Consider the following 21,862-nt stretch of genomic DNA (forward strand, 5'->3'; position numbering starts at 1 on the left):
ATGTACTGTCATTATATCAGGGCTGTTCCCCCCCTGTGCTGTCATTATATCAGGGCTGTTCCCCCCATGCACTGTCATTATATCAGGACTGATCCCCCCACGTACAATATGTCATTACGTATATCAGGAATGATCCCCCCTGTGCTGTCATTATATCAGGGCTGTTCCCCCCATGTACTGTCATTATATCAGGACTGTTCCCCCCATGTACTGTCATTATATCAGGGCTGTTCCCCCCATGTACTGTCATTATATCAGGACTGTTCCCCCCATGTACTGTCATTATATCAGGACTGATCCCCCCATGTACTATATGTCATTACGTATATCAGGACTGTTCCCCCCATGTACTGTCATTATATCAGGACTGTTCCCCCCATGTACTGTCATCATATCAGGACTGTTCCCCCCATGTACTGTCATTATATCAGGACTGATCCCCCCATGTGCTGTCATTATATCAGGACTGTTCCCCCCATGTACTATATGTCATTACGTTTATATCAGGACTGATCCCCCTGTACTGTCATTATATCAGGGCTGTTCCCCCCATGTACTGTCATTATATCAGGAATGATCCCCCCTGTGCTGTCATTATATCAGGACTGTTCCCCCCATGTACTGTCATTATATCAGGACTGTTCCCCCCATGTACTGTCATTATATCAGGACTGATCCCCCCATGTGCTGTCATTATATCAGGACTGTTTCCCCCATGTACTATATGTCATTACGTTTATATCAGGACTGATCCCCCTGTACTGTCATTATATCAGGGCTGTTCCCCCCATGTACTGTCATTATATCAGGACTGATCCCCCCATGTACTGTCATTATATCAGGACTGTTCCCCCCATGTACTGTCATTATATCAGGACTGTTCCCCCCATGTACTGTCATTATATCAGGACTGATCCCCCCATGTACTGTCATTATATCAGGACTGTTCCCCCCATGTACTGTCATTATATCAGGACTGATCCCCCCATGTGCTGTCATTATATCAGGACTGTTCCCCCCATGTACTATATGTCATTACGTTTATATCAGGACTGATCCCTCTGTACTGTCATTATATCAGGACTGATCCCCCCATGTACTGTCATTATATCAGGGCTGTTCCCCCCATGTACTGTCATATCAGGACTGATCCCCCCATGTACTGTCATTATATCAGGACTGATCCCCCCATGTACTGTCATTATATCAGGACTGATCCCCCCATGTACTGTCATTATATCAGGACTGATCCCCCCATGTACTGTCATTATATCAGGACTGATCCCCCCATGTACTGTCATTATATCAGGACTGATCCCCCCATGTACTGTCATTATATCAGGACTGATCCCCCCATGTACTGTCATTATATCAGGGCTGTTCCCTCCATGTACTGTCATTATATCAGGGCTGTTCCCCCCATGTACTGTCATTATATCAGGACTGATTCCCCCCCCCATGTACTATATGTCATTACGTATATATCAGGACTGATCCCCCTGTGCTGTCATTATATCAGGGTGAGGACAAGGTTTGTGGTGATTGGAGTAGTGGGGGCAGATTTGTAGAGCACACAGGGAGTCTCCCGATTTTAGAGTGATTGGACCCGGATGCGCCTCTTCTGGTAGTCACATGCCCATTTTAGGAGTTATGACGTCAGCAGGCCTCTGTCCCTTTAAATCCGTGGCTGGGCCCTTCCTGAGTATTCCCCCGGTAACGAGGACAGGTTGGAATGTTCCGGTGCTCGGTACCGCCCGCACTGCTCCGGGATCCCGGCCGTACAGCCTGGAGCTGGTGATCCCCAGGCGGTCCCTGACAGTCCTGTAGGCCGGGTGCCGGTGCCCAATAAGTCCCCGCGGCTCCGATCAGCTGTCAGCGGCAGAGCTCCTCCCCTTCTTCCTAGAGCGGCCAATCGCAGACGCCAATGCTGGCAGGTGCGGGTGTTATTGTTTTGGGCTAAAGTTAAAGGCCTCAGAGACTGGAGACGATCCGGGGTTCTGTCACCCGAGTCCGGCTCACCCGGCAGCGACATCTGAGAGTCCACACTGTGAGATCCGGGCAGTGAGGGGAGAAGTACCGCCGCCTCCATGAGGAGAGAGATGAACGGGGTCAGCAAGAGCCGGTTTGAGGTGGGACATGGGGGATGGGGAGAGGGTGTACCGGTAGGGTGACAACAAGGCTCCTTGCTGGGGAGACAGGGACCCTTCATTGGGGAGTGTGGTCCTCTGGGGACTCCATGGGTGGTCTGTGATGGCGTGTAGTCCTACATGACCTGGGCAATACAGGACTGCCAGACTGTCCTGGGCTCATCAGAAGGGAGGAAAGCACTGGGGGTGCAGGCTGGCTGCTGGCAGGACATAAGCTGTGAGAGATGGGGGTGGGCAGCAGTGTGTTCTGCTACATGACACTGGCATCAACTGTGCAATGGCCTCTGGAGGAACTCTACTAATCTCTGCCTGCCATTGAGAGATAAAGTGACAGGTGCATCTCTGGACAAAGGGATCTAAAGATCACAGATCTGTAGACTTAGGATGACAGCCATGATCCGTAGGGGGCGGAGGGTGAGAGCCAGGGTCCGTAGGGGGCGGAGGGTGAGAGCCAGGGTCCGTAGGGGGAGGAGGGTGAGAGCCAGGGTCCGTAGGGGGAGGAGGGTGAGAGCCAGGGTCCGTAGGGGGAGGAGGGTGAGAGCCAGGGTCCGTAGGGGGAGGAGGGTGAGAGCCAGGGTCCGTAGGGGGAGGAGGGTGAGAGCCAGGGTCCGTAGGGGGAGGAGGGTGAGAGCCAGGGTCCGTAGGGGGAGGAGGGTGAGAGCCAGGGTCCGTAGGGGGCGGAGGGTGAGAGCCAGGGTCCGTAGGGGGCGGAGGGTGAGAGCCAGGGTCCGTAGGGGGCGGAGGGACACCATCTAGATCTGGATCTTTAGGGCCAGAGGATGGCAGCCTGGATCTGTAGGGCCAGAGGGACACAAGCTAGATCTGGATCTGTAGGGCCAGAGGGTGGCAGCCTAGATGTGTAGGGCCAGAGGTACACAAGCTAGATCTGGATCTGTAGGGCCAGAGGGACACAAGCTGGATCTGTAGGGCCAGAGGGTGGCAGCCTGGATCTGTAGGGGTAGAGGGTTACACTTGGCAGCAGAGAACCTACCTAAACAACAGCCAGATTTGTACCCCCTCATCTAAGCAATTGCATGTGATTAGAGGATCTGACCTGCCTTTAACCCAGACAGTCTGCGTTCCAGTTCTGATCAATTGCAGGTGATTGCTGCATAGTGATTACATGTAAGTGGCCAGGATCAGCTGTGGGATCTGGCAATCTTACATTGCTTTCAATAGGGTGTGACTCCCACAGCTATTCGTCAGGAACTATGTTGGGGTTAGGGTTGCCACCTCATCCCTTTAAACCCGAACACATATTAATGACACAGGTTCTGAGGCTAATTTAATGCAGATAAGGCACTAAGTGGGCTTAATTACCATCTTTTTCAGCCACAGAACCTGTGTAATTAATGTGTTTGGGTTTAAAAGGATGGGGTGACAACCCTAGCTTGGGGTTCTCTCATGTAAATGCAGTTGGGCACAATTGCAAACTTGAGCGTGTCCGAAATCTTTTATTTATCATTGCATACCAATTTACTGGCCACACTAATTCCCCGTGAGCTGTGTATATAGGAATTGTTAGTAAGGGTCCCCTGACACCTGAAAGTTGTTCTAGGGGTTCCTGCATGTCAGAAAGGTTAAGTGTGTATGTATATATATAATATGTGCCTATAGAACACTGAACTAAAATAACACCAGACTAAATGAAGAAAAAGCACTTGCTACTTATTGCAAACCTCCAAGATCTAGGTACATTCTGAATGAGGGACGTAAACCGAAAATATACTAATGGAATAAAAAATGGTATTTGAAAGTAAATTAATGTATCTCACTGGGCTTAAAACAAACTGGTGTTGAACCTTCAAAAAAATCCCCTTTTGCTATGTATAGTAAAATATTTATAAATGTCATAGTGGGATCTCCGTGTGTGCGCACCGCCCTACCCGCGCCGCCATTGGTGGCTACAGCTGTCGCTCACCGGACCCCGGCCGGAGATTCCCTGCCGGCGATCACCGAGGAACACTGACACGGGAGATGTCTGCATGTAAACAATACAGATCTCTCCCCTGTTAGCACAAGCATGCTGCTTTGTAATGCTCTGCATAGAAGAGCAATACAAAGCAGAACATGGTTAACCCTTTGATCGCCCCAGATTTTAACCCCTTCCTGCTCAGTCATTAGTGCAGTGTCAGTGCTTTTGATTAGCACTGATCACTGTAGTAGTGTCACTGGGGATGTCAGTGCCAGTTAGTCATTCCCCCCCCCCCCCCCCCCCGTGTCAAATAGCTGCCGCAGTCCTGCTTTAACTCCAGTATATATACCGCCATTTGTAGATCCTATAACCACATAATTTACACGTACTGGGACTTTTTTTTTTTTTAGCAAAGATATGTATCAGAATACATTTTGGCCTGAATTTATGCCAAAACTTTATTTTTTCGTACTGGTTATGTTTTATAGCAAAAATTTTATATATATATTATAAAAAATATTTTTTTTTTCAAAAGTTGTCTTTTTTTTTCTTCCGTTTATAGCACATAAAATAAACACAGCAGTGATCACATACCACTGAAAGAAAGCTACATTTGCGTGAGAAAAATGACATACATTTCTTTTGGGTGCAGCGTTGCATGACTGCACAATTGTCAGTTAAAGTAATGCAGTGCTGTTTCGCAAAAAATGGTCTGGTCTGGAAGGGGGGTAAATCCTCTGAAGGCCAAGTAATTAATGGACTTGATAAGTCAGAGGCTAGGTGAATAGGAAACACCATTACCCTTGCTTATAAAGCCCCTTTCATGTGGCTGGGTTGGTGCAGGGCCAGGTTCATGTGGCAATAATCTGCAGATTATTGCTGCTGGAATGACCGGGTTATGCGATCAGCAGCGGCTGCTCAGCCCATTGAGTAAAAACCAAACCACTGGTTGTTGGTGTCCATAAATAATGTTGTAGCCAAATCAAGAAGAAAGCTCTAGTGAACCATTAGGTGTAACATGTCCATAGATCTGGAATAGGAGCGCTACTAATAACGGGGTATCAACTTATTGGTTGCTCTGGCACTATCTTGTGGCCTGTTATCAGTAGCGCTTTCATTTTGGTTTCAGCCCATTGAGTCTAGGCTCACACTTAAGCCATGCGGGAAACACCATCATCCCTGTGACAGCAGGCATGGGATCTTCTGTTCACCCGCTGGCACAACTTAAAAACCGTGCGCCCTTGCGGGGCTCCGCCCACATGACCGCGCCATTCATTCAGAGTGAATGAATGAACTACAAGTACTGTCGGCTCTTATTAAATTATGAGGGCCCTGGTGGGTGCTTAGTTAATGGATTCTTCCTGCATATCAGTAGCTGGCTGCCTGTACAGGCCGAGAGCTGACCGAGGGTCTGCAGGGTCCTGGCATTGCCCCCGTGATCAACTGATCTCAGGTGCAATGCTCTGCAGGCTCCTAAGAAAAACAATTATAAATGCTCATTTTTTTTACCTGCTAAAACATTTGAATTTATTATTGTTAGGTTTTTTTTGTTGGTTTTTTTTTTTTTTTTTTTTTAATAAAAGGTGAATTTATCCTTTAACATTGGTCCAAGCTGGTCCAATATAACTATGCAAAAATATTTTATACCTAAACTTTAGCTTTAACTGACATAAAATGCAGATTGAAGATAATCCCTTTGAGCTGCACATAAATGAAACCCAATAAATACAAAATTAATACTCTATTTCCTTTTTGAACAGTGTTTATAAACAACGTGTCAAAGGGTTTGTTTATTTGATAGCTGTGTTGTAATAGTGTGTAATATAATAGTGTGATGTGGTTATCTCAATAGTTCAAAGGTCATTTGATGTGTATGTGTACAGTTTTGATTGCAGATTATTTTTTTTTATTTAATATGATGTATGATAATACATATAAACTGCTCAAAAAATTAAAGGAACACTTTTTTAATCAGAGTATAGCATCAACTAATTAAACTCCTGGGATATTGATCTGGTCAGTGAAGTAGCAGAGGGGGTTGTTAATCAGTTTCAGCTGCTTTGGTGCACTAGATGGGCAACAATGAAACGATCCCCAAAACAGGAATGGTTTTACAGGTGAAGACACTGAAATTTATTTCCCTACTCATCTTTTCTAACTGTTTTTCGCTAGTTTTGCATTTGGCTAGGGTCAGTGTCACTACTGGTAGCATGAGGTGATACCTGGATGCTACAGAGTTTGCACAGGCAGTCCAGCTCCTCCACGATGGCATATTAATACATGCCATAGCCAGAAGGTTTGCTGTGTCTCCCAGCACAGTCTCAAGGGCATGGAGGAGATTCCAGGAGAGCTGGACAGGGCCATAGAAGGTCCAGGACTGGTATCTGCTGTTTTGTGCAAGGAGGAACTGGATGAGCACTGCCAGAGTCCTACAAAAATACCTCCAGCAGGCCACTGGTGTGAATGTCTCTGACCAAACAAACTTCATAAGGGTGGCCTGAGGGCCCGACATCCTCTAGTGGGCCCTGTGCTCATTGCCCGGCACCACAGAGCTCGATTGGTATTTGACATTGAACACCAGAATTGGCAGGTCCACCACTGGCGCCATGTGCTTTTCACAGATGAGAGCAGGTTCACCTTGAGCACATGTGACAGACATGAAAGGGTCTGGAGAAGCCAAGGAGAACATTCTGCTGCCTGCAACATCGTTCAGCATGACCGTTTTTTGGTGGGTCAGTGATGGTCTGGGGTGGCATATTCATGCAGGGACGCACATACCTCTACAGGCTAGACAATGGCACCCTGACTGCCACTGGGTATCGGGATGAGATTCTTGGACCCATTGTCAGACCCTACGCTGGTGCAGTGGGTCCTGGGTTCCTCCTGGTGCACAACAATTCCAGGCCTCATGTGGCGAGAGTATGCAGGCAGTTCCTGGAGGATGAAGGAATTGATACCATTGAATGGCCCCCATGCTCGCCTGACCTAAATCCAACAGAACACCTCTAGGATATCATGTTTCGGTCAATCCGACGCCACCAGGCTTCACCTCAGACTGTCCAGGAGCTCAGTGATGTCCTGGTCCAGTTCTGGGAGGAAATCCCCCAGGACACCATCCGTGGTCTCATTAGGAGCATGCCCTGATGTCGTCAGGCATGTATACAAGCATGTGGGGGCCATACAAACTACTGAGTACCATTTTGAGTTGCTGCAATGAAATTTCAGCAAAATGGACTAGCCTGCTGCATAATTTTTCCACTTTGATTTTCGGGGTGTCTTTGGATTTTAGTCCTCTGCAGGTTGATAATTTTCATTTCCATCAAACGATGGGGCATCCTTGCGTTCCTATTACATTACCCCGTCCATATCCGTATAGATATCCTGCATGACATTTTTCCCCATTGAGATCTGATGTGTTTTTCAAAGTGTTCCTTTAATTTTTTTTCAACCAGTGTACATTTGTTCAACATTACCCAATAAACCAAATACCTGTGTAAATAACTCCATAGTAACTAGTCAAAATTCATAAGTAGACTAAAACATGATCATCTATATCCGAACAAACCTCTTTTAATAGTTCAGGCCTAAGGCCCCTTTCACACTGACGTGCACTAAACTGCAGCTGTAAAGTGCATAAAAACACAATAAAAATATTTCCCTTTAAATCCTATGGAACTTTTCACATCAGTGCGCTGCAGGTGTGATGCGTTTTTGAAAAGTCCCGCATGCCGCATCTTTGGTGTTCCGTTTTCAAAAACGTATCTGTCATTGATTTCTCTAGGAAACACACCTGTGATGTGTTTTTGGTGCACATGTTCAGTTTTATTGCATGCTCAGGAACAGAAAACTGAAAATCAAAAATGACATGTGACTCCCCCCCATAACATAGTATACCTGTTCGTCTGGCCAGTAACACTATTATTTTTCATAGGGCAGTACAGTGGCTAAATGGTTAGCACTTCTGCCTGGCAGTACTAGGGTCGTTGGTTCGAACCCCAACCATGGTACCACCTGCCTGGAGTTTGCATGTTCTCCCTGTGCCTACGTGGGTTTCCTCCAGGTACTTCGGTTTCCTCCCACACTCCAAAGATATGCTGGTAGGTTAATTGGATCCTGTCTAAATTGGCCCTAGTATGTGTATGTATGAATGTGAGTTAGGGATCTTATATTGTACGCCCCTTGAGAGTTGAGGACTGATGTGAATATATATATAATGTATGTGTGTGTGGCGCTGAGTAAATCGACAGTGCTATATAATTACCTGTAATAACTAATAAATGTTTCCCCCACACACCCCTCTTCAAAAAAATGTTAGCTGAGGGTGAAGAGGGGCACATTAGCTCAGTATTTTACATAGAAGGCCCACTTTATTCAGTGCTAGCAATAACTACACATTCTAAAAGTTGTATTAATTTATCTGTACCCCCCCTTCTTGCTTCACTGCATTTAACAGGTTCTGCGATTTCCCAGCTGAAAATATTGAAATATGTGTTTTGCTCATTTGTTAAAGCGGAACTGAAGTTTTCCTGTATTAAAAAAAATAAAAAATAAGGGGAGAGGGCAGGCTTTTATTCCAGAAGAAATGTGCAGTAAAAAAGGGAGGGGGCAGGCTTTTATTCCAGAAGAAATGTGCAGTAAAAAAGGGAGGGGGCAGGCTTTTATTCCAGAAGAAATGTGCAGTAAAAAAGGGAGGGGGCAGGCTTTTAATGCAGAAGAAATGTGCAGTAAAAAAAAGGGGAGAGGACAGGCTTTTATTGCAGAAGAAATGTGCAGTAAAAAAAAGGGAGAGTGCAGGCTTTTATTGCAGAAGAAATATGCAGTAAGAAAAATAAAAAGACCCGACATGCCTGCTCGCTGTCTCCTTCAGCACTGGAAACTGAATACGCATGTGCTGCTGAGCTTGCAGTGCAGGGCCGGTCTTTGAGTTCTGGGATGATGGCCTCATGCGCAGGAGTGATGTCACCCTCCCACCAGCCTATGAAGAGACTGGCACTTTTCCTTTTAAAAGGAAGTGGAATTTATTTGAGTTCATGTCCCTTCCATAGAGTAGCAGTTGATTAATCACTTGACACCGAGTGGAGTACCTGTACATTGCAGGAGTTTCTGTGGATAATGCCTGCAGCTGAGCACATTTTTGTAAATGCAATCCTAGCAGCTGAATATACGCTGGATTGCTTTTACAAGTGGCAGGTGGGGGTTTCCCCTCTCTCCGCCTTCCTGGGCTCTCCCATCCCACCAGGGAACCCGGGACTACAGCCGGCAGTTCCACCAGCTGACCTTAGAGCTGACTGCATTAAACAGCCGCTGCTGAATACCTGAACAGCTCTTGCATCCGCACTGTTTTGCCATCAAATTTCAAATGGGCTCCTTTGATAAAAATTGATTGAAAAATCGACTTGTTGGGTGCTGACAGGGACATCTAAAGCTCACGTTTCGGCCGATACAGCAGGAATCCAGCAAAGTTTGAGCAGCATGTAGTCAGCTTTGGTAATGAAAGGCTCCGTTTTTTTTCTTTATCCTACTATCCATCATCTGCCCTTGGCCGCCTTGCTAGTAAATTCCTAGAGTTGACAGTATGCTTATCTTCTAAGTGGCTTAAAGTCTGTGTCTGTGAAATTGCACGCCAATGCATTTCATTTTCTTTTAACTTTTTATCTCTAAGGCAAGCCATAGATGATGCGATTTCCTTTCCTGCAACCATGGGACGCAGGAAAGAAAACCGCTCGATTGCCTTCAGTGAATCAACAGTCAGTGTTGATGAGGGAATCCCTCATTCCTGAGCCTTCCCTGCCAGCAGAACACAATCACTGCTGGCGGCTAAAGCCCCTGGAAGTAATTGCATGCAAGAAATCAGAAAGGCTGGTTCTACTGACGTCCATCAATGGATCGACTTCAGTAAAACCAGCCTGCCCATAGATGGCTTGAATCTCAGCCGGTCTGTGCTGAACGGGCCAAGATTCAATCCATCTAGGGTCAGCTTAAGCATGTTGTAGCATCACTCATGTTCACTGGAGTGTAAGAAGGAGAATCTACAGCACCGAAGTTTAACGGGTTAGTTGACCTTTACCAGAAAAATGCCTATGCAGGTAAGGGGTACTTGGAATAAAAGCAAGTTATGCAGCTTTGACCCATATTCACCTATTATAGGTGTGTGCCATCTACATACCTCCTGAAGCCTGGCTGAAAAACTCCAGTAATGTCATCCCTACATCCTGCCTTGTTGCTAGGACGTTGCTAAGACACACCCAGTTGTTAGTGCTCCCACTACCATCACAGGAGCAAGCTCTTTCTCAGATTCAAACCCTTACATACATTATCTCTCTCCCATTACTGTAGCTCAGTGACAGAAGAGGAAGTGGACCATGCCTGTGTTGGGGGTTGTGAGCTTGCTCCTATAGAGGAGAAGGTGAGCAATAACAGCTGAGCGTATCTTGGCAACATCCTAGCAACAAGGCAGGATGGTATGTTCCTTTCTTGATAAATCTGGGAAAAATAAAAAAAATGACATCTAGAATGCAGTCTTTCACTAGCATAAACAAAAAAACCAAACAAAAAAAAAAAAACCTGTTTTTAAGTTTCCCATTTCATAGTAGATCTGGTATTTTCCCAGTTACTGTAGCCAACCAAGCTGTTCAGCAAATGTGGCAGGTTAAAGTGGTTTTAAAGTCAAAACATTTTTTTCCTTCATACATTCGCTACATTAACAACTTCCCATCCAGAAGATTTAACCCCCTTCATGACCAGGTCATTTTTGCCATACGGCGCTATGCTACTTTAACTGACAATTGCGCGGTCATGCAACACTGTACACAAATGACATTGTTATGATTTTTTTTTTTTCACAAACCTAGAGCTTTCCTTTGGTGGTAATTGATGACCACTAGGTTTTTATATTTTAAGCTATACCCAAAAAAAGACCAAAAATTAAAAAAAAAAAACAAATTTTACTTTTTGCTATAACACTTATCAAATAAAAAAAAGTATGTTTTTCATAAATTTAGGCCACAATGTTTTCTTCTACGTGTCTTTGGAAAAATCCCAATAAGTGTATATCATATAGTTTGTGTGAAAATTATAATATCTACAAACAATGGTGTATAAAAACTGGCATTTTTATTATTTTTTTTTTATTATTTTTTTATACTAGTAATGGCGGCAATCAGCAACTTATAGTGGGACTGTGATGGTACAGTGGGCATTCTGGCACTAAATGAGGTGGGAACTGACTGACACTGACATCTCCAGTGACACTAGTACAGTGACCAGTATGCACGGTCACTGTACTAATGGCACTGGGCAGGAGAGTGTTAACATCTGGGGTGATCAAAGGGTTAACTGTGTGTTAAGGAGTGCTTTTACAGTTTACCGTGTGGTGGTTTTACTAGGGGATGTGCTGATCTTTAGTCCTTGCTTTGCAGGGAGGTAAAAACCAGCACATCCCCGCTGACGAGCGAGAGATCTGTATTGTTTACATTCAGATCTCTCCCCTGTCAGTTGCTCCGCTGATTGCTGGGTCCCGGCACTGACATCTACAGGAATCACTGACAGTGTGGGTAGGAGCACTTGCACTCCCTACCTGGAAATGCAGAATATAGTATATATACACGATTCTGTACAGAGCGGCCACCTCGCAGCAGTGTAACTGCTATAGGGCAGTTGGCTACTGCTTTCCCATCCCTGTTCATCTAGCGCTGTATCCAGCTGCAGGTCTCCCCTCTCCTCCTGCATTCAAATACTTCACTCAAAGCAGTGGGAGACATCGGCTCCTACTGTTGTCATTCAAATCCTGTGAGCAGAGTGGGGTTGAGGCTGAGCCATGCTGTATGTGTCTATAGATGCACACAGCACAGCTCAGGAGCGCATCCGCACAAGAGGCTCCATAGCATACCGCTTGATCTGGGAGCATTCGGAAAAGAGGAGGAGCAGAGAGCGCCGGCAGGGGGACCCAAAATGAGGACGTAAGGAGCAGCTCTGTGCAATACCATTGCACAGAGCAGTCAAGTGTAGCACGTTTATTTTAAGAAATTTAAAGAAAGGGCCTTTACAACAGAGTTGTCAGAAAGCATATTACATTGCTGGGGGGAATTACAACAGTCCTCTTTTATACATGTGACTTAAACATTGTATCCAAAAGAAAACAAAAATGTTGTAGCTGCTTAAAACTAAATCAGCAATGATTACTTTTACTCGTTCTGCTGCTGGCATTCGTAAATAGATAGGAAGGTAGTGGCAAGAAAAGTAAGTGAACCCCTTGGAATTAATTTGAGAAGTTAGAATTGTTTATCAGTTTAAGCAGATTATGTTTGTGAGTTGTGACTTACATGAGGATCAGATCACATTTTATGGCAAATTACAGCAGAAAACCAGGTAATTTCAAGCGGGTTCACATACTTTTTTGCCACTGTATAAATTACGGTATTTACAGGGTTTTTTTTTTTTTTTTACATCAGTTTCTTCCTGATTTTCAGGCCTAGGCAAATGTCACACGTCCCAGGGGTCAGGAGGGGTCTTCTCTGCAAGTTTTCTCCTGCCTGTATGCCTGAGCTAAGGGCAGATGGATTCCAGGAAAGTAACTGCTACTTGAATCATCTGACCTTACTCAAGATGGCCACAGCCAGGAATACTGGGGATGTTTCAAAGTGTTTGTTCAGCAAAATCTAGCATGGAGACATGGATGGATGAGGGAGTTTGCGTTGAATATTAAAAATGAATGAAATGGTGTTTTTGAGTTGTGATGCCCAGATGCTGTGTCTCATTAAAGTGTCTCAGTTCTTGAATGCAATGAATTGAAGACCATAAAGAGTAAATATTTTCCATGTTTCTGTATCAATTCAGATTCCTAAAATGGTGGGCATTGGGATGTCTCTTTAACTAGGACTTTTCTATTTTTCTATCTTCTGATTTATGAAGGTGCCTCAGTTGTTTGTCAGATGTCGTAAATGTGAAAGCTGACTAATGAAAATAACTCGCTGTTTGATGATGCCAGGACCCTTTTTAAAGAAAAAATGGATTGGAAATAGTGTTTTCCTAAATTATTCTAGGAGACCGATTCAGCATCATGTATGCCTAATCTGATTTGATACGTGCATGAATAGAACATGAGAAACATGGCTTAAAGTGGATGTAAACCTCAGACATGAAGTATGAACAAAGCATATCCTTCTATAATGTGTACTTGTCTCAATTAAGAGCACTAAGTGTCTGCTGCTTCATTCCTCTGCTATCAGCATGAGTCACTTCTGTCAAGTTTCCCTGGCACCAAGAGAAAAAAGTGACAGGGGAGGGGCCTCCAGCTAATTGACATCCTGGGCACTGTTGCTGTGTGGAGGGGTGTGTCTCTTCCCTCCAATCAGCTCTCAGGGCTCTCCTCACTGAGCTCTGCAGTGTGTAATTTCAGCTCCCCACCCCCTTCTTTCTGAAGTCTCAGACAAACTTTATCAGTTCAACACTTTGAAAGGATGTAGAGATGAACTGACTGAAAATAACCAGGTACAACTTATGTAGGAGGATTTGTTTAGTCTCTGTGTCTCTGGCTAGTCACTACACTGGGTATATGTAAGGGCTGTCAACCACTTTAAAGAAACTGTTAGGCCGTGTTCATGCTGGCACTGTCGAACCTTCATTTATATGTGATTAGAGGACATTTCTAAACACATAAATGCATGCATGATTCTTCATTGGTGCTAGTCACATTGACCATTTTACATGCGTTTTTACATGTGGTCCATTTGCTAAGTTTAGAAAAAATGGAATTCTGTACATCCAGGATTCAATTAGACACTCTAAATGCAGCTAAACCTGCTTTAGAGCAAGAACATCTAAATGCAGGAAACAGTAATCTGAGAAGCAAAAAACGTTCTGTATAAGACTTCCTTTATGTTTTAGAACATCTAAACCCAGGAGTGTTAGTGTGAATGAGGCCTTAGTTTTCCCAAGGTAACTGTCTTTTAAGGCCTCTTTAACATGAACATTCCAATTGGGTTCGCCTGTCTATTTTTCAGGTGAACTGATCGGAACCTCCATTATCCTTTTTATGGGGTGGAGGATGTAAACTGACCGTTTTACACTTGTTGATAACCAATCCGATCCACTAAATACAGACAGATGGGGATCTGTTCCCCTCCGTCTAGCGGATCGGATCACATGGTAGTCGGGTGTAAACAGACAGGCAGTCCATTTATATCCAACTACCCTTAGAGCACAACAGGCTGTGTCCATGTCCACTCTGCTTAAGCGGAGCGCATATGGACCTGTCATCTGACTGTTCAGTGGAAATCAGTGGACAGATTCCCTGCTGAGCAGGCAGAATCTTGGTGGAAGGGGCCTAAAGCCTCCCCACCCCCCATGACCCATGTATACTCACCTCCAGGCTCTCCTCCACCTTTCTGTTCCTTTTCAGCCCTGACCCTGTGTAGGTTCCATATCCCATCATTATGTGGCTTACACAGGTTTGATGATGTTGCCCCTTTTGGTGACTGGCCACTCAGTACTGAGCACTGCATCACAGGAGGTCACATACACTCTATTGCCAAAAGTATTGAGACACCCCTTCAAGTGTCATGTGGCCTTCAGATATTCACAACGACAGTGTGTAGAGAGCTTTGTAGTGACAAATCGTGCCCCTTAGTTCCAGTGAAGGAACTCCTTAAGCAGTCAGCATACCAAGACAGTTTCATGCTCCCAACTTTGTGGGAATGGTTTGGGGATGGCCCCTTCCTGTTCCAACATGACTTTGCACCAGTGCACAAAACAAGGTCCATCAAGACATGGATGAGCGAGTTTGGGGTGGAGGAACTTGACTGGCCTGCACAGAGTCCTGACCTCAACCTGATAGAACACCTTTGGGATGAATTAGAATGGAGACTGCGAGCCAAGCCTTCTCGTTCTACATCAGTTCCTGACTTCATAAATGCACTTCTGGAAGAATGGTAAAACATTCCCTTACACACTCCTAAACCTTGTGGACAGCCTTCCCAGAAGAGTTGAAGCTGTTATAGTTGCAAATGGTGGGGAACTCAACATTGAACCCTACAGACTAAGACTGGGATGGCATTAAATTCATGTGCGTGTAAATGCAGGTGTCCCAGTACTTTTGGCAATATAGTGTACTTTATCTATACCTGGGAACATTGGGTATTTTGCAGCAGTGTGTGATATATTGTAGCAGTGTTTAGATTAAAAGGGCCCAAGGGATACATTTGTGGGGGGACACGTCTAAGGCCCCATGCACAGTAAGCCTGAAAAAAAACGCTTTTACAGGCAATAAGTGTTTTTTGTTTTTTTGCCTGTAAACGCAATTATGTTAGACTATGTGCCTATTCACAGGTGTTTACAGGCGTATTAGAAGATTAGCATTTACAAGCAGAAAAAAAAAACCTATCATCGTGCTCAGGAGAGGAGCATTTTGGGCAGAAACAGCGCGCCTAAACTCTAGATGTGTTTTATGCGTGTTCACGCATTTGCACATTAATACATTTTAATGTCCAGAATAAATGAATATTCTGGCTAATAGAATGCATTAACAAGCTGTAACGTAAATGCTGGGTGCAATAACTAAAAGCAAGATAGATATATATATATATATATATACACACACACACAATCGTCAAGTAGTCACACACAGGTTTTTTTAATCAGCATTTACACCATTACATATTCTACGCATGTGAAAGTCCCATTACCAAATGAACACCTGCCCTGGTACATCATAGCATTCACCCTCCACTCCAAGAAATGATCCAACTTCAATATTCTTGCACTGTGAAAACCTCCACTTTTATTATCACACGACACGCAGAAGGATATATCTTAGTCATCACAATCTGCATAATAACACACCAATAAAATGTGAGCATTACAGCAGGAAATAGACACATTATTTGACATCCCAGCATAGAACCATATTGCACAGGGGGTCACGGGGAAGCCATAAATGCGACCAATCGATGAGCCCATATAGCCTTGGCAAGAGTCCCAACATCAGAGCGTCCCATGGCAACTAGGAGGGCTTCCTAATCGATCCCGTTTGGACTCCCGTCTTTTAAACCATTTTCCTGGCAGCTTTCCAAAAGTGGGTGGGCGCCACACCCACTCTAGGAGGAGCTAGGAGAAAGGTTCCATGAGGATAACGGAGTCGCGCTAAGCCACCATATTATCCACATCCTTATCTAGAAAGGTCACACTTTTGCTTCAGATCAGCTTCTCATCTACCCTGAACTTCTTCTCATCTACCCTAAACTTAAAGATTTCTAACTTCTCAAGCAAGTAGACATCCTTAAACAGGTTCTTATCTTCTAATGTGACATTACTAGATGTCGTAAACACGTTCAATCCCACAAACAAGTTTTTTTATCTTGCTTTAAGCAGAATATCTTGTGACTCTGTTCCTTTTGGCCTAGAGAAATGACATCAGTCACTTTTCATGCTCCTGGCATCTGGGCGATGATGCTTTATTGTAAAAATTACCCAAGAAACAAAGGGTCCAAGGCCAACACATTTCATAGGCATTACACATTCATAAGCGCAAATGTGCATAAGCATGGTGGGAAAAGCTCAGGGCAGTAAAATGGATAAGGTTAGGTCTTACCATGACATACCCATTTTATGATATATATATATATATATATATATATATATATATATATATATATATATATATATATATATATATATTTTTTTATCAAAACAATGTGACCATAGCACAGTACTCCAAGTAATGATAGATCCAGAAAACACGTGCCATAAATGGGTAATTAAAATTCAGAACAAAATGAAGGCACCTCAGGCAGATGCAAGCATCTAATTGTTACATAGTTGGTAAGGTTGAAAAGAGACACTAGTCCATCCAGTTCAACCGGAGTGTGTGTCACTACCATATTCCCTATCCTGTACATTGTGTTCGCTAAGAAACACATCTAAAAGTTTATTGAATTTATCTACATTTCTCACTGATACCACAAACTATGGAAGGGAGTTCCACATTCATGCTACTTTAGTAAATGGAATTACTCGCAAGTTGATTTGTGGAACACCTGTGCATTCTGTGTGGGCAAAACATGGTATATTTAGCAGTTTATATTTACTAAAATAATTGCATTTCCATGTTGTGTGTACTGTGGGAGACCAGATAGAGTGAATGCAGGGTCTGGGGTTTAGTAACACTTTAACCCCAACACAGTTTAAGGTTGAACCGCTTCTTGTCCAACTTCATTGTGTGGCCATGTGATGTCTTTTAGAGACCTTGGATCAGGGGTACTGAATTAAAATTCACGGGGGTCCGGTCAGTAAAATTTTCTTCCAGCGGAGGTCTGAGTGTCATGTTGGTGCTATGACTCAGATTATTTATTTATTTCAGGTACTTATATAGAGCCATCAATTTACACAGCTTTTTACATATATATTGTACATTCACATCAGTCCCTAACCCTCAAGGTGCATACAATCTAAGGCCCCTAACTCACATTCATACATACACATACTAGGGCCAATTTAGACAGGAGTCAGTTAACCTACCAGCATGTCTTTGGAGTGTGGGAGGAAACCCACACAGGCACAGGGAGCACATGCAAACTCCAGACAGGTGGTGCTGTGGTTGGGATTTGAACCAACGACCCTAGTACTGCCAGGCGGAAGTGCTAACCGTTGAGCCACTGTGCTGCCCCAGATCCTTCACATCACCGTTTCCCGTTCACATCACCGTTCCCTCCCCCATTCCCCCACTTTTTACATTACAGACTGCCCCATCACAGACCCCCTCCCCAATCACAGACACCCCATCAAGGACCCCTCCCTCATCACAGATTGCCCCATCTCAGTCCTCCCTGCATTACTGTCGCTTTCACAACCTTACAGCGCTCCCCCCTCCCCACACTGTCCTACCTTATTCACACAAGACAGCAAGCATGGCAGGTCTGCACACAGGGCTGGACTTTTCATGTTAAAGGTGCGTAAATGATTGCTTGGACCGCCCCACTGCCTAGCAACCAATTACCTGTAACCAATCATTCGCTTCCTAACATGAGAAGTCCTGCTCTGTGTCCAGACCTGCCGTGTTTGCCAGCTTGAGCGAATATGGTAGGACCGTGTGGGAAAGGGGGGAGTGCTGCAATGTTTTGAAAGGGACAGACCTGCTGCGCCTCAAGTGATGTGCCCTTCCTTGAGGATAATGGCGGGAGATACGGCAGCGGGGAGGAGAACAATCAGGCAACTATTTGGTGAGGCTGCGGTCCGTGAAGGAATGTTTCAGGGTCCAGATCCAGACCACGGTCCGCCATTTTGTGATGCCTGCCTTGGATTAAAGTGTATGTTACTACACAAAGTAATATTTAATAAATGTGTGAGCATATAGTTTGCATATATTTTTTAAATGTTCTTAACTTTATTTATTGAATTCGTTTTAATGGGCTGCTGTGTCTGTGTTATCCACAAAAAAAAAAAAAGTGCATGCACCTTTTTAAAAACGCAGCCGTAGGGAAATCACACGGTCTTTTTGACCATGCAATTTCTCTGCGGTTCCCACACCCACAAACATGCTGTGAGCTGAGATTCATGGGGGTGCTATTCAGAATTAATTGCAGCCCAGCACTGCGGAAACGCGCAGTTGCGGGAACAGATGTGATGCCCGCACAGTGTGAACCAGGGCTAACTGTACATTGGAAAAGGCAAAGTCTTTCATCAGTGACTGGAGCATACTCGCTAGGACCAACGTTTGTAAATCTTGTTTGACATGCCCCATTGTTCTGTGATTTAGTGGGCCTGACATTTGAAGATACCTGTGAGTGCCTTTTTGTGGTCTGAGTATATTTGCAGTTCTTAGGTGAGTATTGTGTTTTGAACGGCTTTCTGCAAGTTGGTGTTGTGTACATGTCTCAAACCACATACAGGCGTACCTCGGTTTACGAATTTAATTTGTTCTTCGGGACTTTTTGCATTGCGAAAAATGTGTAATCCAAAACGCCATTCCCATAGGAATGCATTGAAAACCAATTAATCTGTTCCGGAGGTCATGAAAAAGTAAAAAAAAAAAAAAAAAAGTCATCTGTTCAAAACTCTTTATAAAGTGCACTTTAAAGGCATAAATACTGTACAGGGACATGATTAAAAAAAAAAAATGTAAATGCATTGACAACCAATTGATCCATTCTGGATGTCAGAAAAAAGTCAAGTCTTATCTGTTCAAAACTCTTTATAAAGGCATAGTACTGTACAGGGACATGATTGAAAAACAATTCCTAAATGCATTGAAAACCAATTCGTTTGTATGGCAAAAAAAAATAAATTTGTAAACTGAGGCATCATTTTTAATGGATTTTCATTCGTTAAACGAAAATTACGTTAACCAAGGCGTTCGTAAACCGAGGTACGCCTGTAGTAGGCATTGGGGTTGTAGTTAATAGGGTTGATAAGAGACTGTGTTCACTAGTGAATATTCAGTTGGCAAATCGAATGTTCCTTAAGCTTAGTAAATTTTTATAGGCATTTTACACAACACTTTACATCTATATTGTACATTCACATCAGTCCCTGCCCTCAGAGCGTACAATCTAAGGTGGGTTCCTACACCACATGCATACTAGGGCCAATTTAAGAGCCAGTTACCCTACTAGTATGTATTTGTCTTTGGAGTGTGGGAGGAAACCTGAGTACCCAGAGGAAACCCATGCAAGTTCATGCAGGTAGTGTTGTAGTTGGGTTTTTAAATTAAAGTAAAGCTCCACCCAAAAGGGGAAGTTCTGCTTTAACCTCTTACCGTCCGGCCCATGTCAATAAACAGCCGGACGGGAGCAGTGTGGAACACCGATCGCTGTACGAGACCTCTGTGTGAGGTCCCGATTCATCTGATCATTGATTGGCCAATCCATGATCACATGAATAGTAGTAAACAAGATGTCACTTCCTGACATCATTGCTTACTACTTGTGAAATCTGTGAATGATCACAGAGGTCACATGGTACAAGGCTATTCACAACAGACTTGTTCCAGGTGACAAGCTGTGACCAATCACAGCTCGCACAGTATTTCTCAATGGCTGCAGGAATGCAGCCAGAGAGAAGGAGAAATTATTGCTTTTACATCCATAAAGGCTGTAAAAGGAAAAAAAAAATCTTCATCACCTCCCACAAGTAGTACAGTGTCACTATGACACTTTACTGCTAGACAGACAGTCTGTTAAAAAAAAGCCATAAATATAAAAATGTAAAAACAAATTTTGAAAAATTATTATTTTTGGTTACAAACTAGTGTGTATGTATGTACAGTGAAGGAAATAAGTATTTGATCCCCTGCTGATTTTGAATGTTTGCCCATTCACAAAGAAATGATCAGTCTAAAAATCGAATGGTAGGTGTATTGTAACACTGAGAGACAGAATAGCAACAAAAAATTCAAAAGAACTGCATGTCTAACAAATTATGCACTGATTTGCATGTTCATGAGGGAAATAAGTATTTGATCTCCTTCACAAAACATGACTTAGTACTTGGTGGCAAATCCCTTGTTGGCAATCACAGAGGTCAGACGCTTCCTGTAGTTGGCCACCAGGTTTACACACATCTCAGGAGGGGTTTTGACCCACTCCTCTTGGCAGATCCTCTCCAAGTCATTAAGGTTTGATGGCTGACATTTGGCAACTCAAACTTTCAGCTCCCTCCACAGATGTTCAGTCGGATTAACCTCCCTAACGGTATTCCCGAGTGTAGCTCGGGGTAAAATGTCTGTACCAAAAGCGGTAACCCCGAGCTACACTCGGGCTTACTATGCGGCGCTGCATAGGGAGTCCCTGCAGCACTTACCTTGTCCTTCGCTCCCGCGATGTGTCCCCTGCAGCGTCCCCGGCCATCTCCTCCGGCTGATGCTGGCATCCAGCTCCTGTGTTCCGGTCCCTGGGACGTACGGGCGCCGCTGGCAGCAGGAAATTTGAAAATTTAAAAAAAAAATTAATTTTTTCAAAACCATTTTACATAGTAAAACATTGCTGTTTCAATCCATTTCACATACATTTTGTCCCTAGTGCTCTGTCCTGTGCCGTCTGGATTTTGAATGTTCTTTCTGCCTGGAAACTTAGAAACGTCCATGGCGTCCAAAAAGTGTCCCTTTTTAGGTCAAAAGCGGATTTAGACCAGCTAGAGAACAGCGATAGTAAATCAGAACCACTTGCAGAATTGAGTGATGATTCGTGGAGAAATTCGTCATCAGACACTGAAAACAATTTTGCGACTTTGCTCAGCGATGTGCGAACTTGGCGCTATATTTCAAATTTTAGTGTTTTTGGTTTGATTATATTATTATTTTTTATGATTATTTATTCAATTATAATTTATGATTTTGTGTTTCAAATTTTATCATACCCGCGATGTTAATAGACTCTTGTTCGGACAGATTTCAGTGAGTTATTCCTAAATATTACAGGCCTACTGTAAAAAAAACTACATATTTCCATGCAAAATAATGGTACCGCTTTCAGCACCAAAAATCTGAAATAATCATACCGCTAGGGAGGTTAAGGTCTGGAGACTGGCTAGGCCACTCCAGGATCTTAATGTGTTTCTTCTTGAGCCACTCCTTTGTCATCTTGGCCGTGTGTTTTGGGTCATTGTCATGCTGGAACACCCATCCACGACCCATTTTCAATGCTCTGGCTGAGGGAAGAAGGTTCTCACCCAAGATTTGACGGTACATTGCCCCTTCCATCGTCCCTTTGATGCAGTGCAGTTGTCCTGTCCCCTTGGCAGAAAAACACGCCCAAAGCAGAATTTTTCCACCACCATGTTTGACAGTTGGGATGGTGTTCTTGGGGTCATA

The 21,862-nt window shown here is 43.9% G+C and overlaps 1 protein-coding gene across 2 annotated transcripts in view; it reads left to right on the forward strand.

Annotated features, from left to right (window-relative positions):
• Nucleotides 1-1,803: 1,803 nt before the first annotated feature.
• FBXL20 (F-box and leucine rich repeat protein 20) overlaps nucleotides 1,804-21,862 on the forward strand; it is a 110,376-nt gene continuing 90,317 nt past the window's right edge. Inside the window, exon 1 of one of the 2 annotated variants that reach the window (XM_089654871.1) lies at nucleotides 1,804-2,129. In XM_089654871.1, the coding sequence (XP_089510997.1) occupies nucleotides 2,088-2,129 (42 nt within the window). In that variant the 5' untranslated portion in view covers nucleotides 1,804-2,087. The remainder of the gene's footprint in view (nucleotides 2,130-21,862) is intronic. The other variant, XM_089654872.1, reaches the window with a different exon arrangement.

The sequence above is a fragment of the Staurois parvus genome, unplaced genomic scaffold (genome assembly GCF_062004578.1).
Source record: "Staurois parvus isolate SC_StPar_1 unplaced genomic scaffold, SC_StPar_1.0 ptg000813l, whole genome shotgun sequence".
NCBI lineage: Eukaryota > Metazoa > Chordata > Amphibia > Anura > Ranidae > Staurois > Staurois parvus.